This window comes from Herpailurus yagouaroundi, unplaced genomic scaffold (genome assembly GCF_014898765.1).
Source record: "Herpailurus yagouaroundi ecotype Mexico unplaced genomic scaffold, PumYag 201, whole genome shotgun sequence".
Classification (NCBI taxonomy): Eukaryota; Metazoa; Chordata; class Mammalia; order Carnivora; family Felidae; genus Herpailurus; species Herpailurus yagouaroundi.
In genome coordinates this window covers 5505842-5526301 of record NW_024412432.1, presented here as the reverse complement: position 1 = coordinate 5526301, position 20460 = coordinate 5505842, and the positions used below count along the sequence as shown (strand labels likewise).

At 43.6% G+C, this 20460-nt stretch overlaps 1 protein-coding gene across 2 annotated transcripts in view; it reads left to right on the top strand.

Moving 5' to 3' along the window:
- NTRK2 (neurotrophic receptor tyrosine kinase 2) overlaps nt 1–7132 on the top strand; it is a 337422-nt gene extending 330290 nt beyond the window's left edge. For both annotated transcript variants that reach the window (XM_040450286.1, XM_040450285.1), the window contains 2 exons: nt 4354–4512; nt 5298–7132. In XM_040450286.1, coding sequence (XP_040306220.1) covers nt 4354–4512; nt 5298–5483 — 345 coding nt within the window. In that variant the 3' untranslated portion in view covers nt 5484–7132. The remainder of the gene's footprint in view (nt 1–4353; nt 4513–5297) is intronic.
- Nucleotides 7133–20460: the final 13328 nt, after the last annotated feature.

The following is a 20460-nucleotide window of genomic DNA, read 5'->3' as shown; positions in this document are numbered from 1 at the left end:
GACTGTGTGCCATGTTGAGGGGCGCCCGACTACCTGTGGAGAACTCAGTGAGCTGTAGCAGGACAGAGAGTTTCTTGAAATGGTGGAATTTGAGCTCACCTTCAGGAGATCTTTGGAGAGTAGTTTGAAAGGAGAGGAGATCAAACTTCCAAGAGGCATGAGTAGGTTCAGCCTGGGTAAGGAGCCACACAATGGGACCTGTAGGCTGGACATAGGGCATGTCTTAGAGATTGCAGAAGCCAGACGTGCAGAGTGACCCATTGGAATAAGTACACGATGTCCACTGGCAGACATTATTGTGTGCCGTTAGGTAAGCTACTTAAACTCTCTGACATCTGGGTGCATTAATTTGCAATATGAAGGTAAACCAATGTCTTACCCCGAGGGTAACTACTGGGTTCAAGTGGAAATTCTTTGAATGGAAATTGTTTGTAAAGGTGAACTCCTCGGTGCTGATGGATGACCACAGTGGCCAAGTGGTGGTGGGTGATTACAAAACCACAGTTTTTTGTGCTAAAAGTAATCAAAAGCTGGTCTAACCTGTCACATTTTACCAATAAGCCAGACCTAACGTGACTTAGCTGAGCTAGTTAAGAGCATAGCAGGGTCTAGAACCCCACAGTGCTGGGTTGAAGAAAATAAAAATCTCACGTCCAAGTCAACTCCCCAGCTACCTGGATTTCCCATCTGGCATCAATCCAATCTGGTGAGTTTGGTGAAGAGCAAGCTCCTGACCTGCCTTGATCACTGCAGAGCCTTGCCTGGCACCACAGAGTGTCCAGAACTCGAAGCGACGGTTCTGACTCCCCGTGTCCTGCTTGGGGTCGCATTCCATCTCACAAATATTTAAGCCAGGATACGAGGGCAAGTTGCCAGGTGGCACAATACAAAACAAATGCCTCGTTGTGTTTGTTGCCACACAGTATGTGGTTTTGTGAAATCCAAAAGCCATCCAGTCACTGTGACTGGAATATGACAGTAATTTGTAACAACGGTGACTCTATTCCCGCCCCCCTTGGTCTACTTTTTGTGACATGCTCCAAAATCCTGAGAAAGGCCTCCAAAAGAAATGTTCAGAAATGTTCTAAATGGGTTTAGAAAACTTGTGAACCCTGCCTGAACTTTTATTAGATTCTCCCACCACTCACCCGTTTGACATCAGAACAAGGAAAGCATTATTTATAACAGCGTGTGTGAAATCCCAGAAGGGACGCTTGAAAGAATTAACGTGAAAAATGTGTCCCGAAGAGACTGCAGGCATAAAACAAATGATCAGATGGGAAAACATGTAAATCAAAATTTGAATCTTTTCACTCCTTTAAAGGAAGCAGGAGCTTTTTTCTTTGGCCACTAACAACATGGGGTAGAAAAACTGGGAGGTGCCACAACCAGAGGGGTCCCAGAGCACTCGCCAATGGAGAGTGAGCCATCTAGGAGAGTCTTATGTGTTGGCCCTTTTAATGCCTCCAGAATGGAGGAGATAAGATGTATTCAAGGTTACAGAGAAGGAAGACACAGCATGATTGTATTAGTGCACTGAGATTTATAAGGCACTTTCACAAATACTGAGTGTTTACCTCACGATAACCGTGGGAGGTATATATTGCAACCTATATTTTATAGTTGGAGCAGCTTGGGCACAGAGAGGTTTGGCAACTAGTCAGGGCTACCCAACTAGGAAACAGTGCACTGGAGTGTGCCCTGGATCGTTTCTACGATCACGAGCTGAGCGTTGTCCGTGGCATTACCGGTGTGAATGCATAAGAATATAGAAAGCATAGTATCTTGCTAGGTTAACGCATCCCACGGTGTATCTTTAGTTGTCTGATTCTACATGTATGTAAGCGATTCACTCCCTGTGTCTCTCTCTCTCTGTCTCCACTCCCCCTGCCCCTGCACAAACATTCATTCAACTTAGTTGAATTTGCTATGTTAAACGAAATTAAATCTGTTGTTTTTTTTTTTCGGCTAAACTCCTGAGACACTTCAAGAAGGCTGTGTGCATCATGACTCTCCAAGAAGTGAAGCAAGTTACAGCTTACAGCATATTTGACATAACCTTTGCAGTGAGCTAGCTCTTAATATTTTTGAGGCCTGTGGTATCCAAAAGAATACCACGTGTTTGTCCATAATGTTCTACTTATCTTTTTATCCCCTACAGACCAACTATATACTGATCATAAATCTGGGTTCTATTTTCAATATTCCCCAAAAATAAATAAATATGTGTTTTTCGCTAAAAACCTGCACAGAGGGGTGCCTGGGTGGCTCAGTCGGTTGATCGTCCAACCTTTGGTTTCGGCTCAGGTTATGAATTCGTGGTTCTTGAGATCGAGCCCCGTGTCAGCCTCTGAGCTGACAGTGCAGAGGCTGCTTGGGATATTCTCTCTCTCTCTCTCTCTCTCTCAAAATAAATACATAAACTTAAAAAAAAAAAATTTGCGCGGAGACCTCACAGTCCACGGAGTCTGCACTAAGTTGCTCCTGTGCTGCCACAAACCTTCTCCTTGGTGCTGGTATATGGCTGCCAGCACCTGAGGGGACCATTCCACCTTGGTTCTTTGAGTCCTCGTGAGTATCTGGAAACGTTGGGAACCCCTTGTGCATGGGCGGATTTCCTTTTCCCAAAGTCTTGGGCGCATGGGGTTACAGGGCTGTGAGCCGGGCAGTTACTCAGCAGGCCAACGGCACCAACATGTCCGCACTGATATGGCCACTGGCAGCCTTTCTGGTCTGCCAATGCCTGTGTCACACGAATTGTGTTTTGAATATCAAGCCTGATGGTTAAGTACTGACATCACCTTCAGGCGTCCCCAGGCAGCTCCATGAGGGAAATCTGTGCTCATGGAACAGTGACTCCCTGTCACCGCATGGTGAAAAGCAAGGGAGGACATTGAAAGGTGATGGAAGGCAACCTACCTCTATATGTGTATGTATGTGTATATATATTTGTATATACATATATATGTATATTCACATACATATACATATATACATCAAAGATTTGGGACCACCTTACCCCTGACCCAGGAATTTATGTCCCTACTTGTCAGATTTGGGGTCCTTGTACATAGAAGAATGGAGGGAAAAAAACACAGCATGCCCTCCTCCTTTAACACTCAAGGTTTCTTTGATGCCAAGAGCATCATTGGAAATCACCGAGCATATTAGACATCTCTGACACTCTCAGCAACTCGGGCTCAGGAGTTGAACAGCCTTTTTCACGTACTCTTAGTCCATTTCTTCCCTTTAATGAGGCAGAAATGGACACCGACAATTATAATCGGGCAGAAACTCAATGTGGCATCAGTCTAAGAGCTCAGGGGCTGATGGTTGTCATGAGGTCTGACTCCTGCTGTCTACGTGACCACCTGCTACCCCAGCATCAGGCAGTACATTTGAGCTGGCAGTGCTGGGGTTTTTGGCCTGAAAAGTGGGATCTGCCACACCCAGGGCTGCTGTGCAGAAATTTGATCATGGTTTAAAATCAGACAGCCCTGATGTGCTACAAATCCAAAAGTGAAATTCTTAACTTTTCTCTGGGAAGTAGGAAATCATAAACAGGTGTCCTTGTCAAACAAAGTACTCTGTGTCTGTGCTAAAACCCTTGCCATCTAACACCTCAGCTTCAGTGTTTTTTACTAAAATGGACTTTTTCAAAACTGTATTTACTTATTTGCTTTTGTACAGAAGCTCAATTGTAGTAGAGGAACGTCCTAAGCTCGGAGTCCAAAGACCTGACTTCTTTGTGTCCATAGCAGTCTGAACCTCAGCTGCCTCACCTGTAAAATGGGAATAATAATTTCTGCTGTGCACGTGGCTGGATCGTGGTGGCCAGGGTATTTGAGGCAACACTGTGCGTTCATCCTAAGACCCAGTGGAAGGAGGCTCTGGCCTTGCTAAGAAAGTAGAGTCACTTGGTGGGTCATTTTGGACAGAGCTCCCTACTTGTTTCCTGGTCAAAGTGATCTTGTTAATTAGAAGACTGGGTCCTCTTCACACCAGAAAGCACGTGTGTGTGTATGTGTGTGTGTGTGTGAGTGTATGTGTTATCCACGATGAACACCCGTCCAGTCATCATCTCTGCCCTATCTAGTTTCAAGAGAGAATAGGAAACAATATGAAAAAAAAAAAATACTTTGACTATTCTTTGCCCTCTTGTCTCTGTTGCTTGAGATTATCAAGAAATTGTATTTCCCTCATGTATTTTATAAATAATTAAAGTTAATAAATACAAATAAAGGAAAGGGACAAAGTGCCCCCCTCCCGTTTCTATTCTACACTTTTCCCGCTAATGATGGGGACTTGGTTTTCGGGTGACTGACGCCTCCTGTTCACCCCACTTTCCACCAGGTCGGTGGCCACACGATGTTACCCATTCGCTGGATGCCTCCAGAGAGCATCATGTACAGGAAGTTCACCACAGAAAGTGATGTCTGGAGCCTGGGAGTTGTGTTGTGGGAGATCTTCACATACGGCAAACAGCCCTGGTACCAGCTGTCGAACAACGAGGTGCGCAGTGGGCTGGGCGAGACCCCCGAGGGCCGATGTTGAGAGGCATCCCTCGGCTGGAGGCCAGGAGATGATGTTGTGTGGCCTTGTTGGGAGTGTCACCTCCCACATGGCCTGCTCTGTACCTAAATGTCACGGCCAAAGTATCGTCACTCTCTGAATTTAAGAGTTCTAGAGAAAGCAAAGCAGTGTTTGCTAACACAGCTAGATTTTTGGTAGTATTCCACTAAGGATTCAGGGCTCTTTTTTTTTTTTTTTTTTTTTTTTTTTAACATTTCACTAGAACGTTGTAGTGTTTTGTTTCCCTATTTTAATTATTTTGTAGATATGTCTGTATGTGAGGCATAGCTTCTTGGTCAGGCACCTTGCGTCTTCTTCAAGCCCCCACATCTGTCTCTTATCCCAGCTCTGAAATCCAGAATAACCACTCATTTCTAAGGCTTGAAGTTCCCTTATCAGTCGGCGCCCTGACACGAAAGTTCCAGGTTCCATCTCAGGCCAGTAAGACTAAAACACGTTGCAATTCCAGGGTGAGGTCTAGAAGCACCCCACAGAGATAAAGCATTTCTCTGCCAGTGTGGTGACGTCAGTGTGGCATGAAAAAGGGACAGAAACCAATCAAATTAACCACGATTTACCAGCCCGTGGTAATTGCTCTCTTGCCTCCAAAACAAGTGAACGCCGAGTGGGTTTCTTTAAAGCAGCCCTCTCCTGGCACTGACATCTGTTTCACTGCACTGTTTTTCTTCTTGTCTGATTCTGTCTTTGGTCTCTGTCCCGTCCAGGTGATAGAATGCATCACTCAGGGCCGAGTCTTGCAGCGACCTAGAACATGCCCCCAGGAGGTGTATGAGTTGATGCTGGGGTGCTGGCAGCGAGAGCCCCACATGAGGAAGAACATCAAGGGCATCCACACCCTCCTTCAGAACTTGGCCAAGGCATCTCCGGTCTACCTGGATATTCTGGGCTAGGGCCCTTTCCCCCAGACCGATCCTTCCCAAAGCACCTCCTCAGATGGGCCGAGAGGATGAACGTCTTTTAACTGCCGCTGGATGCCATCAATCTGCTGTTCTGCACTCCGACAGTATTAACAACAAAGACACCGAGAGGCTTTCAGAGGGAAGCCATGTGCACTTCTCCATCCGCAGACACAGTATGGACTTCTTTTTGGCATTATCTCTTTCTCTCTTTCCATCTCCCTTGGTTTCTTCCCTAGTTTTTCTTTTCTTTTTTCCTTTTTCTTTTGTCTCTCCCTTTTTTTGTTTTTTGGGTTGGTTTTTTTTTTTTTTTTTTTTTTTTTTGGTCTTCCTTGCTTTACAGTCCTTACTCTTTGTTTTGAATCAATCTGGCTTCTGCATTACTATTAACTCTGCATAGACAAAGGCCTTAACAAACCTAATTTGTTATATCAGCTGACACTCCAGTTTGCCCACCACAACTAACAATGCCTTGTTGTATTCCTGCCTTTGATGTGGATGAAAAAAAGGGAAAACAAATATTTGACTTAAACTTTGTCACTTCTGCTGTACAGACATCGAGAGTTTCTATGGATTCACTTCTATTTATTTATTATTATTACTGTTCTTATTGTTTTTGGATGGCTTAAGCCTGTGTATGAAACAGGAAAACTTGTGTTTAATCTGGGAAGCCTTTATCTATGGGAGATTAAAACCAGAGAGAAAGAAGATTTATTATAAACCACAGTATGGGAGGAACAAAGACAACCATTTGGATCAGCTGGCGTCAGTCCCTACTTAGGAAAAACCCAGCCACTGTTAGCTGGGAGGAATGTATTCGGCACCTTCCCCTGAGGAGCTTTCTGAGGAGTAAAAAGACTGTTGAACTCTGTGCCATGGACTATTCTTTTCCCATCACCAGAAACACTAGGGTGTAGTTGAGAGAAAAGATGGCTTCCATGGGACGCAAGATGGCGCATCACACGCTCCGACAGTCTTGTCTTTGCAGGTCACGGTGATAGCACTGGTTTGTTTTTCCAAGTGTTGTCCACTGAACCTTTGTCAAGTTTAGCTGAAAATGGGTGCATTCTTGTCCAGAGATCATTTCAGGGTCAGGTGGGAAAGCCAAAGACTTGGAAAAGATAGGACAAGCTATAAGTTCGGAGGCATTATATTGAACTTTTCAGATAGCACTTCCTCCGACTCCTACCCTCCACCCCACCCGTCCTTTCAACTGTGCAAGCAAAATTGTGCATGGTCTTCGTCGATTAATACCTTGTGTGCAGAAACTACCGCTCCAGACGTCGTGCCCCTGATATGTAGAGCAGATCCATAAAAGGTATAACTTATATACTTAGGGGAAGCTAATGGAGTTCATTAGCTAAGTATAAATGTCTTTGGGTTGTATGGTGGTGATGGGTTTTAACGAATACGGACCCCGAAGCCACGTCGAACCAACTGTGGGACTGTGGGAAGGGAACACTCAGTTCCTAAGGGAAAAGAAACCTCACCCTGGGGGCATCACATGCATTGATGTTCAGTGTGCACAGGCCAAGACCTTGCTCTGGGTTCTGGTTGGGAGAGTGGTTTCATTCCAAGAGTACTCCATTGTCAGTATGCTGTTTGGGTTTGTTTTTTGTTTTGTTTTGTTTTGTTTTTTCATTCCATTAAAAGAAGTAAAAATTCAGGCACAGCATGCCATTGGGAAGCTGTGCCCAGACCGAGCTTCGGAGGTGTGCTTTTGGGTATAGTCATGGTGTTTGCAAAAAAAGGTTGTAAATTTACATAGAAATTTACAGTTGTTTGGATGATCAGTTTTACCAAGGAAGAAAACTATTTCTGTTCCTCAAGAAAACTTGCTACCCTCTGTGAGGGGAATTTTTGCTAACTTGACATCTTTATAACACAAGCCAGATTGAAAGTGAGTGATTCTAATTCATCTTAGGACATTTTATTTCATATTTGTTTCTGAAGGTGCAATTGCTCTGTTTAGATTTTGCTTGCGCCCTTAAATCCTGGAGCACCTTGTTTTCCACGATAGGCTTCGAAAGCCAGTTTTCAAAAAATCAAAAGTGTCGATTAACAGAGAACAAAAAGAATTGCAGTAGCATCTCCGGTCAAGTGAAGGGGGTTGGACGAGATGAACCCTTACAGTCCCTTCAAGTTCTGCGCTGGCCTATGAGACACGGGAGTTGAGTTGATTGTTCTCTTTGTCGGTGAAAAAAAAATACCCTCCAGAATACACATAATAATATAACGAAAGCCATATCTCCATGATATATACCTGCACGTATATATCCTATTAAGGACCCATGGTACTGTTAAAACACTGTGGCACTCTGGGAAGCAGTAAAGAAGGGGCAGATTTGTACAAAACCTCTCTAGATTCCATCAGTGATGACCTGAAAACCTGCACACGCTTGTCATTCTGCGTGACTGGCCAGCTGCGTGGGGCAGGGAGGGGCACGGGGTGGGGTGGGGGAGAAGCTGCAAGTTATTTGTTTTATTTTAACAGAGAGCGAAGGAGACAAATATGCTAAGGGATCAAATTCAAGAAGGGCTGTGCAGTTTTAAAGCAAGGATTTGTTCAAGGCAAATGAGAAGATGGCAGCATTCTATTCCATTCCGATGTTGTGTTTTCCTCCGAAAGTAAAAAGCAAAAAAAAAAAAAAAAAAAAAAAAAAAAAATTTCTTACCTTCTGACAAGTCCCTCAAGGTCTTGAAATGAAAGGTTCTATGCAAGTGCAAAGTTTTATAGTTATTTATATTGCTGATCATTATTCTTATTTTTTTCTCTGTTGTCTCAAGAGTATGTACTGATTTCAGAGACATCTCTCATTGAAAGAATACCAGATCGAATGAACCACCGAATAGCTTAACTCATACATCACCGTTCTTCCACCATCCCCTCTTCTCATGCTCTTTTAATTTTGAGAAAAGGAACATCCTCGTCCTGTGTAATGATCACAGAATATGGCCTGCTATCAAATTTGTGAAAAATCCCAACAGTAGTAGGGGCAAACCTAATTCTCTAGCCCAGACTCAGTCCGACAATCGTTTCCATTTGCAAATTGTTCAATAGTTTTCCAGACACTTTTCACATCTGGTAGCCAATTATCCCCATTCTTTATGAGCGCGGGAATTGGGACTCGGAGAAGTTAAGTGGCGTACTAGAAACCTCCAGGTTAGCTTCTGGCACCAATGGGACGTAATCTGAGTGTTCTAACTCTGAAGTCCGTGGTTCTGTCCACTGGAGACTCCAGGATACAAACAATCCAAGAAAGCAAGTGCACCGATCAATTCGTGAAGCAGGACATGAAGTTGGAAAAGCAAAATGGAAAACGTGAGATGACCAGCAGCTGAAATATCGTGATATATAATCATGCTTATAGCTTCGGCTACATCCTCGTACACTGAACCAACATTGTAATCAGGCTTACTTAGAAAACATTTTGAACTATGCTAGAAAAGATTATATCAGAATTCATATTATACATATGCGTCCCCATCAGCGCTACCTGTGGCATTTTCATGTATTTATATGTGTGTTATAAATACTTGATTTATACATATACAAACACACATACATAGTGTGTTTGTGTGCTTATGTATAAATGTATAGGCACACAGTAATAGAGATAATTATGAGTAGGGTGCAGTATGAATAATTTGCTTAAAGTCTGCTAAATAACCAAAACTTTGTAATGTCCTATTGCGGTTAATGCTTCCATTCTCCATGTGGGTAGGACTCCATCGCACTTTTCAACTCTGCAGTACTGCATGGGTGGAAGACATATTTAAGCTAATGTGCTTCCCCAAACAACTGAATCAAAGCCATCCCACTACACTGAGTCCTTTCTCTGGCTCCTTGCAAAGGAAAACGCAGACTGAAATAGATCTCCTTATGTAAAGATCCGGGAAAGGAAACTGATTTTTTTTTCATCCTTTTGTACATTTGTATAATGCTCACCTTGTCCCACTGTGACCCCTGTACACTCGTGTTCAGAGTACAAGCATTCCAAAAGAGAGCCGGAATGTTGGGAGCCCGGTGTCTCAAAGGCCAGTGGTGAGAAGTCTAAGACCCCGTAGCAAGACGAGTGACTCTTAGGAATTCCCATATCTGAGTGGGAATGGAAGCAACAACCTTATAAAATGCTGTCCTTTGCAAAGAGCCACGACAAAGGGATCCCCTGGTCAGGAACAGACTTTTCTTTTGAACCTTTCTTTTTTTGCAAATTAGATCTTCTATAATGCCAATAGTATTAAATTGTATGTCTGATTAAATAAATGACTCCATACACACACACCCTCAATTCTCTTGTTCTTGTCCTCTCTCTCTCTCTCTCTCTCTTCTACTAGTTGAGGATTTTTATTTCCAATGTTGAGTTTGGGTTGGCCCATTACAGAAAATCTCACGAGGGGAATGGCCCCTGACCCAACTCCTCAGATGGCTAAACGGAAGTTAAAGCACTTCCTTCACAGTGCATAATTGTGGAATGCAGAGACTCCGAGGTTGTGAAAGCAAATGGTATTCTAAAGAATTAAGGGGTGGGAGGGATTTGTAGTTAAATATAACAGCACACGAAAGGGTATTTTCTTGTTGTCAAGGCTGGAGTGAATCACTGCTGATCAAGTCAAAAGTTCTTGAATATCCTTAGTTTTGTATTGTCCCTCCTTTCCTTTTACCTTTATTTATTTATTTATGTATTTATGTATGTATGTATGTATTTATCTATTTATATATTTTGACTCCATTCGTCACAAACACAAAGCAAAGCAAAAAATTATATATATATATGTATGTATATATATATATATATATGTATGTGTGTGTGTGCGCGTGTGTGTGTGTGTATGTGTGTCGCAGGCAAAACACTGTGAACTTCACAACAGCAAACAAGCAACTCTTTTGCCATCTTCACATACGTCTCAGGAGACGAAATGGGAACACATGGGGATGTCATTTTTTTTAGTCTATGCATTCTAGGCCAGGTCTGTGTTTGTTTGTTTGTTTGTTTGTTTTCCTTTGGTCTGTGCATTCATGAAAATGATCTTGAGTGAAGGTTGGCTGAACGTTCAACATATGGAGCAAGCGTAATAAAAGCTGCTAATAGCCACATGTGTGGACTGGAAAAAAATTGGCGAAAATGAAATGAAATGAAATGTATAAAGGCCTACCTCTTGCAGCTTGTATATCTTACTATTGCTTTAATAATGTATAAAACAACTGGGAATGTTTTAAATACAAGGTCTTTGAATTAAATGTGGATTTTAAATATGTAATCCCTTGACAAATGACCAAATTAGGTGAAATATTGCTCCCTGAATCCCTTGATCATTACCTATCACTTACAAATCTGCCTAGAGATGTGGACACTGTCTGCATTTGCTTCTGTACATGGGGAGATGTTTGTATATATCCAGGCCATACACACACACACATTTCAATATCTCTCTGAAGATATATTGCCCCTTAAATTGTGACCTGGTATTTGAAACTCTCTTTTTCTTTGCTTTATTTTCCTTTTAATGTGACGTCTCTGTGCTGACACTTACTGGTTCTTGTTTTGCAATCTGTTTTGAGGTCCGTTGCTTTAATAAGACCCACTGCATCTTGGCTGATTTCAAAGTGACACCAGAATATCAGTGTTTAAAAAAAAAAAAAAAAAGTTTTGTTTGTAAATCATGTGACCAGCTTCTCTCAACCTGACACGGAAAGTCTCTTGTACTACAGTGTATTTAATAAAAATGATGTCTTACAATAAATAACATCCTCCAAAAGAGACACTAAAAGTTACATGATGATTACTTTAAAAATGTATAGAATTTTCACAAGGCACGTGTGCTCTTTTTTTCTGTCTGTCTGTCTTTTTTCTGTCTGTATTTTAGATGTGGTCACTGCAGCTGCCTGCAGTATTCATTCATTGAAAGCAACAAGGGTGTGTGGCCTTAGGAACAAGTTCCCTGGCTGACCCCTATATAACCTGGCACTTTCACCTTCTGTCCTGGATAACTACAACATCACCGTCCACCAAAATTTTCCGCGATGACATAAATGTTCTATCTGCACTGTCTGATGTGCCTAATTGGCACTTCAAATGTGGCCAGTGTGACTAAAGGACTGAACGTTAAATTTGACCTAGTTTCGATTAGTCCACACGTAAAGAGCCACATGTGGCTCGTGGCTACCATGTTACACAGCACGGAGTAAGGAGATCAAATCACTGTGATTTCTAGCAGGTCAGACCTAAGCAACCTGCCAAGACACAAGTTGTGTGCCATGGCATCCCTGGGTTGGGCCATCTTTGAGGATCACAATGACCCAGGAGCAGTAGCCAAAATGTCACACTCTCTTGCCTTCATGGTTAACCAGTAATTCCTAAATGGAAAAGGTGAAGGAGAACAATATAGGGGGTATTTGTCAGGGGTCTCGCAGCCTGTCTCTGCCTGGCTGGCAGGTAGCCTGCCTCCACTTCTACTGCTCAGTATTTTCCAGTGTCTGACCTCTTCCCCTCCATCTCCTCTGAGAAGAAAGGAGACATCTGGGTAACATTCCTAGTGGAGGCTTCAGAAACCTAGAGTTTGGCAGTGGATCGTCCCCAAATCCAACTCCTGGGGAACCTCATGAAAGCCCCTCTTACTGGTGCAGATAGTTTTCCTTGAGTGAAAAAAAGATATGACCAGCCTCACGCTCAGCAGAGACTTGGGGAATTCAAAGCTGTGTAAGGAGGGAAACAGCTTGTCCAAAAATCCAAATAGGATCATGTGTCCCTGTGGGATAGAGAGTATATCCCACTCCAGAAAACTGAATTGAAGGAGGAAGGTTAAACTACAGGCACTTGGCCAGCCAGAATCCAATTTGGACTATTAACGATCCACACTTCCACCAGAACATAATTCTGATAGTCCTACTGTTGAGACCATTACAATGGTATCAGTTTAAATTCCAAACCCAAGGTCAAGGTTTCCAGTGCCCTCGTCTGCTGCTTCTTCAAACACAATCCTGCAGTTCACCCTTAAAGATGCATTTAAGGCCCAACCTGCATAATCAGGATAAGTTCCTTCTCTCAAGAGCCTTACACCTTCTCCTTTACAAGGTCATGGCCAAGGTTCCGGGGATTACACAGTGGGCATATGTTTTTGGATACCACCATTCAACTACAGTGTTTTATCCTACACTTAAATCAACCCTGGGAGGCAGGTACTGTTATTATCCCCAGTTTACAGATGAGAAACTGAGGCACTAAAAATTAAGCAACTTGCCAGGAACTTTGACAAAAATAAATTGGTAAATATAGTGCTTACTATTTGCCATGGAGATAGTCATTTCATGCTTAGGGGCTCCTGCTGCAGGCAACTGTCAGAAATGCAGGCACCTGGAGGCATGGGGAAGCCCTACAGGTGGGACTTGGGCTGGCCACTTGACTTGGTGTTTAGGGTCTAATAGAAAGCAACTCAGCATTTCCTTCTGACGCCAAGAAGGCAGCCTTGCAGGAATGAGGTTATCAGTGGGAGCTAATGCCAAGATTCAAGGTTCAAGGAGACTAGAGAGTTTCTAAGAAGTTAAACCTGGAGGATGAAGTCTTTGGTCACTAGGCACAAGGTGAGCATTTTGTCACTAAGCCAAAGCCCAGAGTAAAGTGAGAACCCCCAGCAAGGTCTCTGGAGTGCTTTCCTAGTGATCCTAATCCTCACTCTCAACCACTCATCAGTCTGGAGAAGGGTGAGCCTGCAGGTGGAGGGAGCCACCACACAATGGGGTTCTGAGGCTTGGGGTGATGTTAGAACCTCTTTGGCAATTAGTTCCCTGCATATTTAGCCACTTCCTTAACATCAGGTTCTGTGGTGGTCTCCCATGATGAGGGCTGTATAAGAGCTAATGACCCTGCCCACCCTGCCATCAACAGGTGGTGTTTTACAATGAATGTAGGGTTCAAACCCAACTCATCTAAACAAGCAATGATATATTATCAAGACTACAAGCCTGCTATGTAGGCCAGGAAACTTACCCTCCCTGTCCTTGCATGGAAATCATACTCAAAGGCAGATGCAATGATATACTAATGCCAGGACCAGCCTGGCCCATGTCTAGATCAGGTGACAGGGAAGGACAACACAAGACCCAGGGAACTCTGGTCACTGTAAGCTGCCTTCCTGGCATGAGAAAGCTGGCCTTGCCAGATTCTTTTGCCTCTTTCATGCAGGAAGGATGGCACTTGTACAATGCCTGTAATAAATTCTCAATCTTCAGAACCAGTCATTTCCTATATATACAAAACCCTCTAATGTCCCGTGTGCCAATTAACAAACCCTCTTGCTTATATAACAATATTTTAAATCCCAATTAACTACTCAAGTCATTTCTCACATAGGCACTGCATCCATATGTCACCCATAGGGTATCTATACGTCATATACTAGATAGACATATTAGATATGTCACAATATCTAATCACTTCTATTATAGAGGCTGGACTTAACCTGCACATACACATGACATCTATACACAGACTTTAAAGTTAATTGCCACACAGACAGTGTAAACACATCCTTATGGAGAATCACAACCTTTTATCTTACGATAGATACGGGGATCTGTAGATTCCAACCAAAGTGTAGGAAATGCTACTTTCATCTTTTCCTTTAAATCAAGTTATATTTGACTCAAGTTCACATCCCACAAAGGAAAAATCAATCTCAACAATTACTCAACAAAGAAGGGTATGCCCCCTTTCCTAGGGTAACCCAGGCATCTCAAGACTCATTGATATCCAGGAAATATCCAAATTTACTGCTTGTTACAACCCAGTGGTGTTGGTGCCAGAGCAGAGGGCTCTGCATCTAGGACAGGTGCATCAGACACACCAGAGCCATCCCCCAATGCTTCCCTGATGCCCTATCCACCAGGTACTGTGACTACCTACTCTCAAGATGGATCAGAAGGCTTTACCTCCAAGACTTTAGTTTTCAGTTTAGTTTGACTTGGGGTGATTTTTTTTTTCTTTTTTTCCCATGCTGTTATAGTTTATCAAGCATATGCACATGTGCAGAACAAGATGGGAGGCTTTGTGCACCTGTTGCGTCTTCCATCTTCCTTGGAAATCTCAAAGTTATCTTTCTTAATTTGAGATGAGAGTTCTCCTCACATAGTTTTATTGTCCTGGCAAGATGAATATTAGAACACTCAGCTTTTGTTGTGGGCCAGAGTCACTTAGATAACTTTGAACAATGTAGAAACCAAAGCCTCACCCTGAAAAAATTAGTTTCTATTAGTCCGATTTGGGGTCAAGAAGTAGGCATTTTCCCCCAAATTCTCTAGGTGCTTCTAATGTGCAGCTGGGTTGAGAAATATTGTAGGGGATGACAATGTTCAGCCCGCAAATTTTAACCATCCAAACAAAAAACACCTAGTGACAGACCTAGGCTTTAACTCAGCAGAGAATGGGCCAGACTGAGAAGTGTCTAGAACTTTAGCTCAAGGATGCTGGATGGAGCACTAGATAGATTTGAAGCAGATCATCAGTATCCAAGAAGTTGAATAGTGGGTTATATGTTCTTTCAGAAAACAGGTTTCCTGCAAAGCTCCGTGGAAACAAATTATGGCCCAGTGCTTAAGGCAATCAATCAACCAGTCCTGATAAGCAAAAAGACTGGGACTCCAGCTCCCCATTATGCCAGAAGAACAGCTGATGGCTCTCCAGCCATAGATTCTGATGAGGATCATCCTACTACCAGCTTGCTAGAATTGCAGAGCAACCACAAGGCTTGGACCCAGCCGGTGACCAAGAGAGCTGAGCTGGCAGTGTACGATGGAGCTGAAGTTTTGCCATATTGGTATCATACACTGGCCCCAGATCACTGCAGGGGAGGGACCAGCACTTCCTTAATCATACAGCTTAAAGATTTCACAACCCCAAGGTCAAGATCACCTTCAAGAGTCTAAATTCAGTCCTACCAGACCGCTGTGTTCAATCCCAGAGAATAATGGGCAACTGAATTGGGAACACACATATCAGCTACTGATTTTGTCTCCACGATTCCTCTCCCAGATCGTAATATTCTAATAGTTCTACTATATGCACTATCTAGCCATTTATGAAAATATTGTAATTTCTATTTATCCTTGTTGTTGTTGTCATTGGCCATTTCCTACAACTAGAATGAACTAGAATAATTCTGTGGCAGCTTTAGGATGATGAGCATTTTTGTTCAATTCAGCCTGACCACAGGACTTTTCTATAGTAGACTTTCAAAAAGCATTTGCAAAGTTATGTAATACTTTTTTTAGTTTGGAGAGAGAACTTTTTGGAGACAAATCATGGCCTTTCCGGCTTTAGGACAGAGGGATAAATATGGATCAGAATGGTTGTCCCAGATCTCTTATAGCATCATGGATTCAAAGGGTTGGAGGGGTTGCAGAGGGCAATCCTTTGGACATCTTTGCCAGGGGGTCCAGCTCTAGTGAGAGGGAATTTATTTGAACACATCCTCCTGCCCCCCTTTGCCAATCCCCCCACCAAAGTCCATTTGCATTTTACAAAGCTTCCTTAGCAAGCACTTCCTGGTGCTGAACCAACATCTGCCTCCCATGGGCTCAGATCTCCTGGGAGTGCACAGAATAACTCTTATTCATTATTACTTGGCATCCCTTTATGACTCCCTTGTGCTCTTCCTCCCACATCCATCCCCCTACAGAAAACTCTAGAATGCTTGCCAAATACCCAGGAGAAAGGGCAACGAACCCAGCTCTGCCTGGTAAGACTTATGCCCAGTCCACAATTCCCTGGTTACTCTTTCTTCATATCAGCTCACTTTCCCCTACCTGTTCTTCAGGCTTCAACTCTTCTTGACACAAGCAGAAAGTAACTTTTTAAGGGATCAGAGAGATTAAAAGTGAGATGTGTCTCTTCTCCTCTGATAAAATAATTTATCAGTGGTATCAAGACAACTCATAGAGATCCACAGCCCTTATATCCAAGGGCCATCTAAAATTTCCCTGGATGCTGTTAAGAACAAGGAGAGTGAGGGGCGCCTGGGTAGCTCAGTCGGTTGAGCATCCAGCTCTTGATTTCAGCTCAGGTCGTGATCTCACAGTCGTGGACTCAAGCCCTGTGTCAGGCTCTGCGCTGAGCATGGAGGCTGCTGAAGATTCTCTCTGTCTCCCTCCTTCTGCCCCTCTCCCCTGCTCATGCTGTCTCTCTTAAAAAAAAAAAAAAAGAAAAAAAAAAAAAGAACAAGGAGAGTAAGGGATTCTGGATATTCCATGGGACAGTGAGATTCGCCATCTCTAATGAGAGAGAAAAAAGGGTGAAAGGCATTGCTTATTTGCCTGCTCAGCCAAGGGTGGGGGTGTTTGCTAACCTAAAGATAGCCTTAATTTTATTTGTTTTTCCTAAGGAACATCTGCTTGCACAATGATTAGACACTGGCATTCATTAACACAGGAAGTGAAGTGTCTGAGGTTTGTGTCACTGGGAGTGTTCGAGAACAAAATAAGACAGACACTCGTGGGAGTGATTTGAGAGCATTTTTCACACTGCGCAAAGGTTCAGCCCAAGAGAATGTCTAGTATTCAGGGGGCACGGGCTGTTGAGAATTCAGTTATCTGTAGTAATTGGGAGTCACTCTCCCTGGAACTGTGGGACAGGGTGGACGATGGATGACTTTGACCATGTGTACATGCCATGTGAATGAATACCTAACGAGGGCCTGGTGGCAGCAGCATCTCAGAAAATGCTTGCTGAATAAATGAATACATTTCTTAGGCACGCAGTGAAAAGAATGCAGAACATTCTGTACACTCTTTCTACATTCCAAAGTACATTTACATATATTATGGCATTTTGCTTCCTAACATTCCTGTGAGGCTGGAGCACAGGCTTTCCCTCCCCCGCCCCCCGTTTTGCAGATAAGGGTCTGGTCATGGTCTCAAGAGTTGGGACAGAGTCAGAACTAGAGGGCGAGTTTCCTAATTCTTCATAGGATTTTAGAACACCCAATCATCTGGGCAGTGACTTTAAGGAAGGTTTCCCAGAGTCTTAGATCAGGATATGGCAACAGTATATCCTAAACCCCCTGGCCTCCTTCGACCCCCCTCCCTTGGTTCAAAAAATAAAAAGTGATGCCAGTAAAAATTCAATTGTTGAACATGTGAAGTATTGTATGAAAGCATAACCCAAAGGAAAAATAATAAATTTAAAAGTCAGCTACTTCACCTATATATCTACCATTCAAGACTTCCAGCAATAGGCGGTTGAATAGACATTTGACAAAACGCAAAATGGGTCAGATTTTCCCCATTCATTAGAGGGGAGAATTGAAGACCTCCACAGAGAAATGATAGGACATCATCCCGTGGCTATGGGGAGAAGGGGGGACGAGATGTCGACTCAGTAAAGTTGGAGATTTGGAGCATATTTTGGGGATATACCAGCTTATCTCTGTCAAGTTACAGATGAGGACAACTAAGGCACAGAAGGGTCAGGAAGAGTCATGTAGCCATTAGGGGCAGTGCTGAGTCTCATCCTCAGGTTTCCTAACTTCCGAACACCCTACAGCTATGGGCCTTAATATCCTATTTCAAATGCTTCTTTGAAGCATTTGCATCACCATCTTCATCACTGCGACCTGTGTGCACGGGTGCATGTGTGCATGGGTGTGTGTCCACAGCAGGACTCTTTCTTTCTTCACTCCCTTCCTCCCAAAACAGGGTTCGACACCTATGGTTGCACAATAAAGGGTCTGTATTTACAGTTTAAGTATCTACAAAATAAATTTAAAATATTCCCTCCGGTCTTACTAAATCTCAATAAAAAGAACAAAAAAACAAACAACACTACTCCCTAAATTTTAGTTGTCCCCATCAATGTCCAGATTCCACCCAGGAGATCAGTCCCAAATAAAATGGCTGAGGATGAGAAGAATCCGGGAAAGCTGTAAACAGCTCCCCATTTCTATCCCCCATGGGGGGCTTCCTCTCCCCACCAGTTTCAGCCCTAGCTCTTGGAACCCACTGCCCTCTTGGGACAGAGTCCGCCCTACATCATCCTACCTACTGGCTGTGCATCCCTCTCACATCTTTTTAAAGAGATATTTTGGGAAGCAGCACACGCACATCCAGAGACCAATTACTCAATCTCCCAGCAAGTATGGAGATGATGGAAGTATAGCCCTTCCGTCTCCTAGCAACGGCGTGGGGGAGGGGGGAGGCTGGAAAGTGAGCTGGTTGCCCAGCACCACCCTGCGTAGAAGGCATTTGCGCATTTCGCTTTTGTTGTCTTTGATGGCCATTTCTAAAACGGGCTCTGTATTCTTGGGGGGATTTTAGGCACTTAAGTTATTCTTTTAAAAGATCTCTGCTGACATCCTCAGGTCCTATAATTAACATCTCAAGCCTTCGCAGGCCGGAAGTGTTCCGTCACCCCTAAAAATACAGAGCCCCACCTTGGTCTTCCTCCTGTGGCTTAGTAGGATTTTGGCCAGTCTCCTACTTCCTCACGCTATCGCTCGCCTTTACACATATTCGCCCCAGATGTGGACATTCAAGCACTCCGTTCTTTTTTTTTTTTCTTTGTCTTTTTTTTTTCTTTCTGAATTGTGAACTCTGCCCTCTAGAAAAATCAAGATTACAGTCACTGGACATCTTAGTTTGCTTTTTCACCTAAAACGACCAACCAAAGCAGATTTCCCCATCTGTTGTCCCAGTGCCTCCATGATCTCCAGGTCTTCTCCACCCTCCCCTACCACAAATGTGTCCTTGACAAGGTAAATATTTGACAAACTGGAGTAAGAATTGATTAAATGAGGGAGGAAAGCATGAGCTAGCATGATAGCTGACTCCCCTGACTGGAAATACTCAGGATCCCAAGAGAGAAGGCTGTTGAGTGGAAAGGCAATTGTTTCTGTTGTTTACGGGAGAGGGATATCTGGGGAAAGAGACATAGAGGTAGGATCAGAGAGAGAAGAGAGATTTCCATTATCAATCAAAGAAAACTGAAAGGGTGAGAGAGTTGAGGAAAGCTGGGTCTGCTCTAAATTCAGACCCTGCATCTGTTATTTCTGACCCAGGGGCCCCTCAACTTTGCAAACCTCAGAAAAGGTCAAGCCTTCTGGCTAAGGCTTGGGGATAAGTGAGGGCCAATGGGAACGCCAAGGATTGGAATGCTTTTGGGGGCCAGGAGGGGGGGGGGGGCCGGGCACCAAGGATCAGGAGGTGAGACACAGAGTGCTTTGTTGCAGGAGCATTGATTGAAAGAACAGGAGGTGGCACTAAAGCCTGCCCTGCCATGCTAAGTTTGCAATGACCTCTCAGATATTGGCTGAGGAAATGATGGATAAGATGAGAAGCTGTGGTTTCTAGATAATCTTACAAATTTTATTTCAGCCAAGCAAGAGGTTGTTTCTCTAATAGGGAAATGCCTTCCCTTCTCTGCCTGCCTGTGCCCCAGTTTGTTCCTCCTGGAGTCAGGAAATTTGCACAGATGATACCATTTCCATCGGCCTCCCCTCTGGGGCCCATGGCTTACCATAGAGAGCCTTGTCAGGCTGTCCATTTTTAGTCCTTCTGAACCAACTCCTGAGAGGTTGCAACTATCTTGCTTCTAGATGGGATTCAAACCTGAACAATTTGGCTCATGGAGCCATGAGCAATGGCTAAAATTTTAGTAGAAAAGGAAGTCTCACACTGGCTCTGAATCCTGGGACAAGTCCCATGGAGGGGTCCACAGCTACTCATGGGCACATGAGATCCTTTCCACTCTCGGGCCCTGCCTAGGTGCTAAACCAAGCCTGGGCAGATAGGCCGAGAGATTCTGAGAAGGCGGTGGAGGGTTCAGGGAGAGATGAAGAAGGCAGAGCAGACCTGGTCACTGTTTGGGTTTATCAGTTATTCCCTAGATGTGAGAAATGGGGTACACATGATGAGACTTTTGTGTCTAAGTGAAATCCAAAGGAAAATCTTTCATGGAGAGGAATTTTGTTCTAGCGGCTTCCT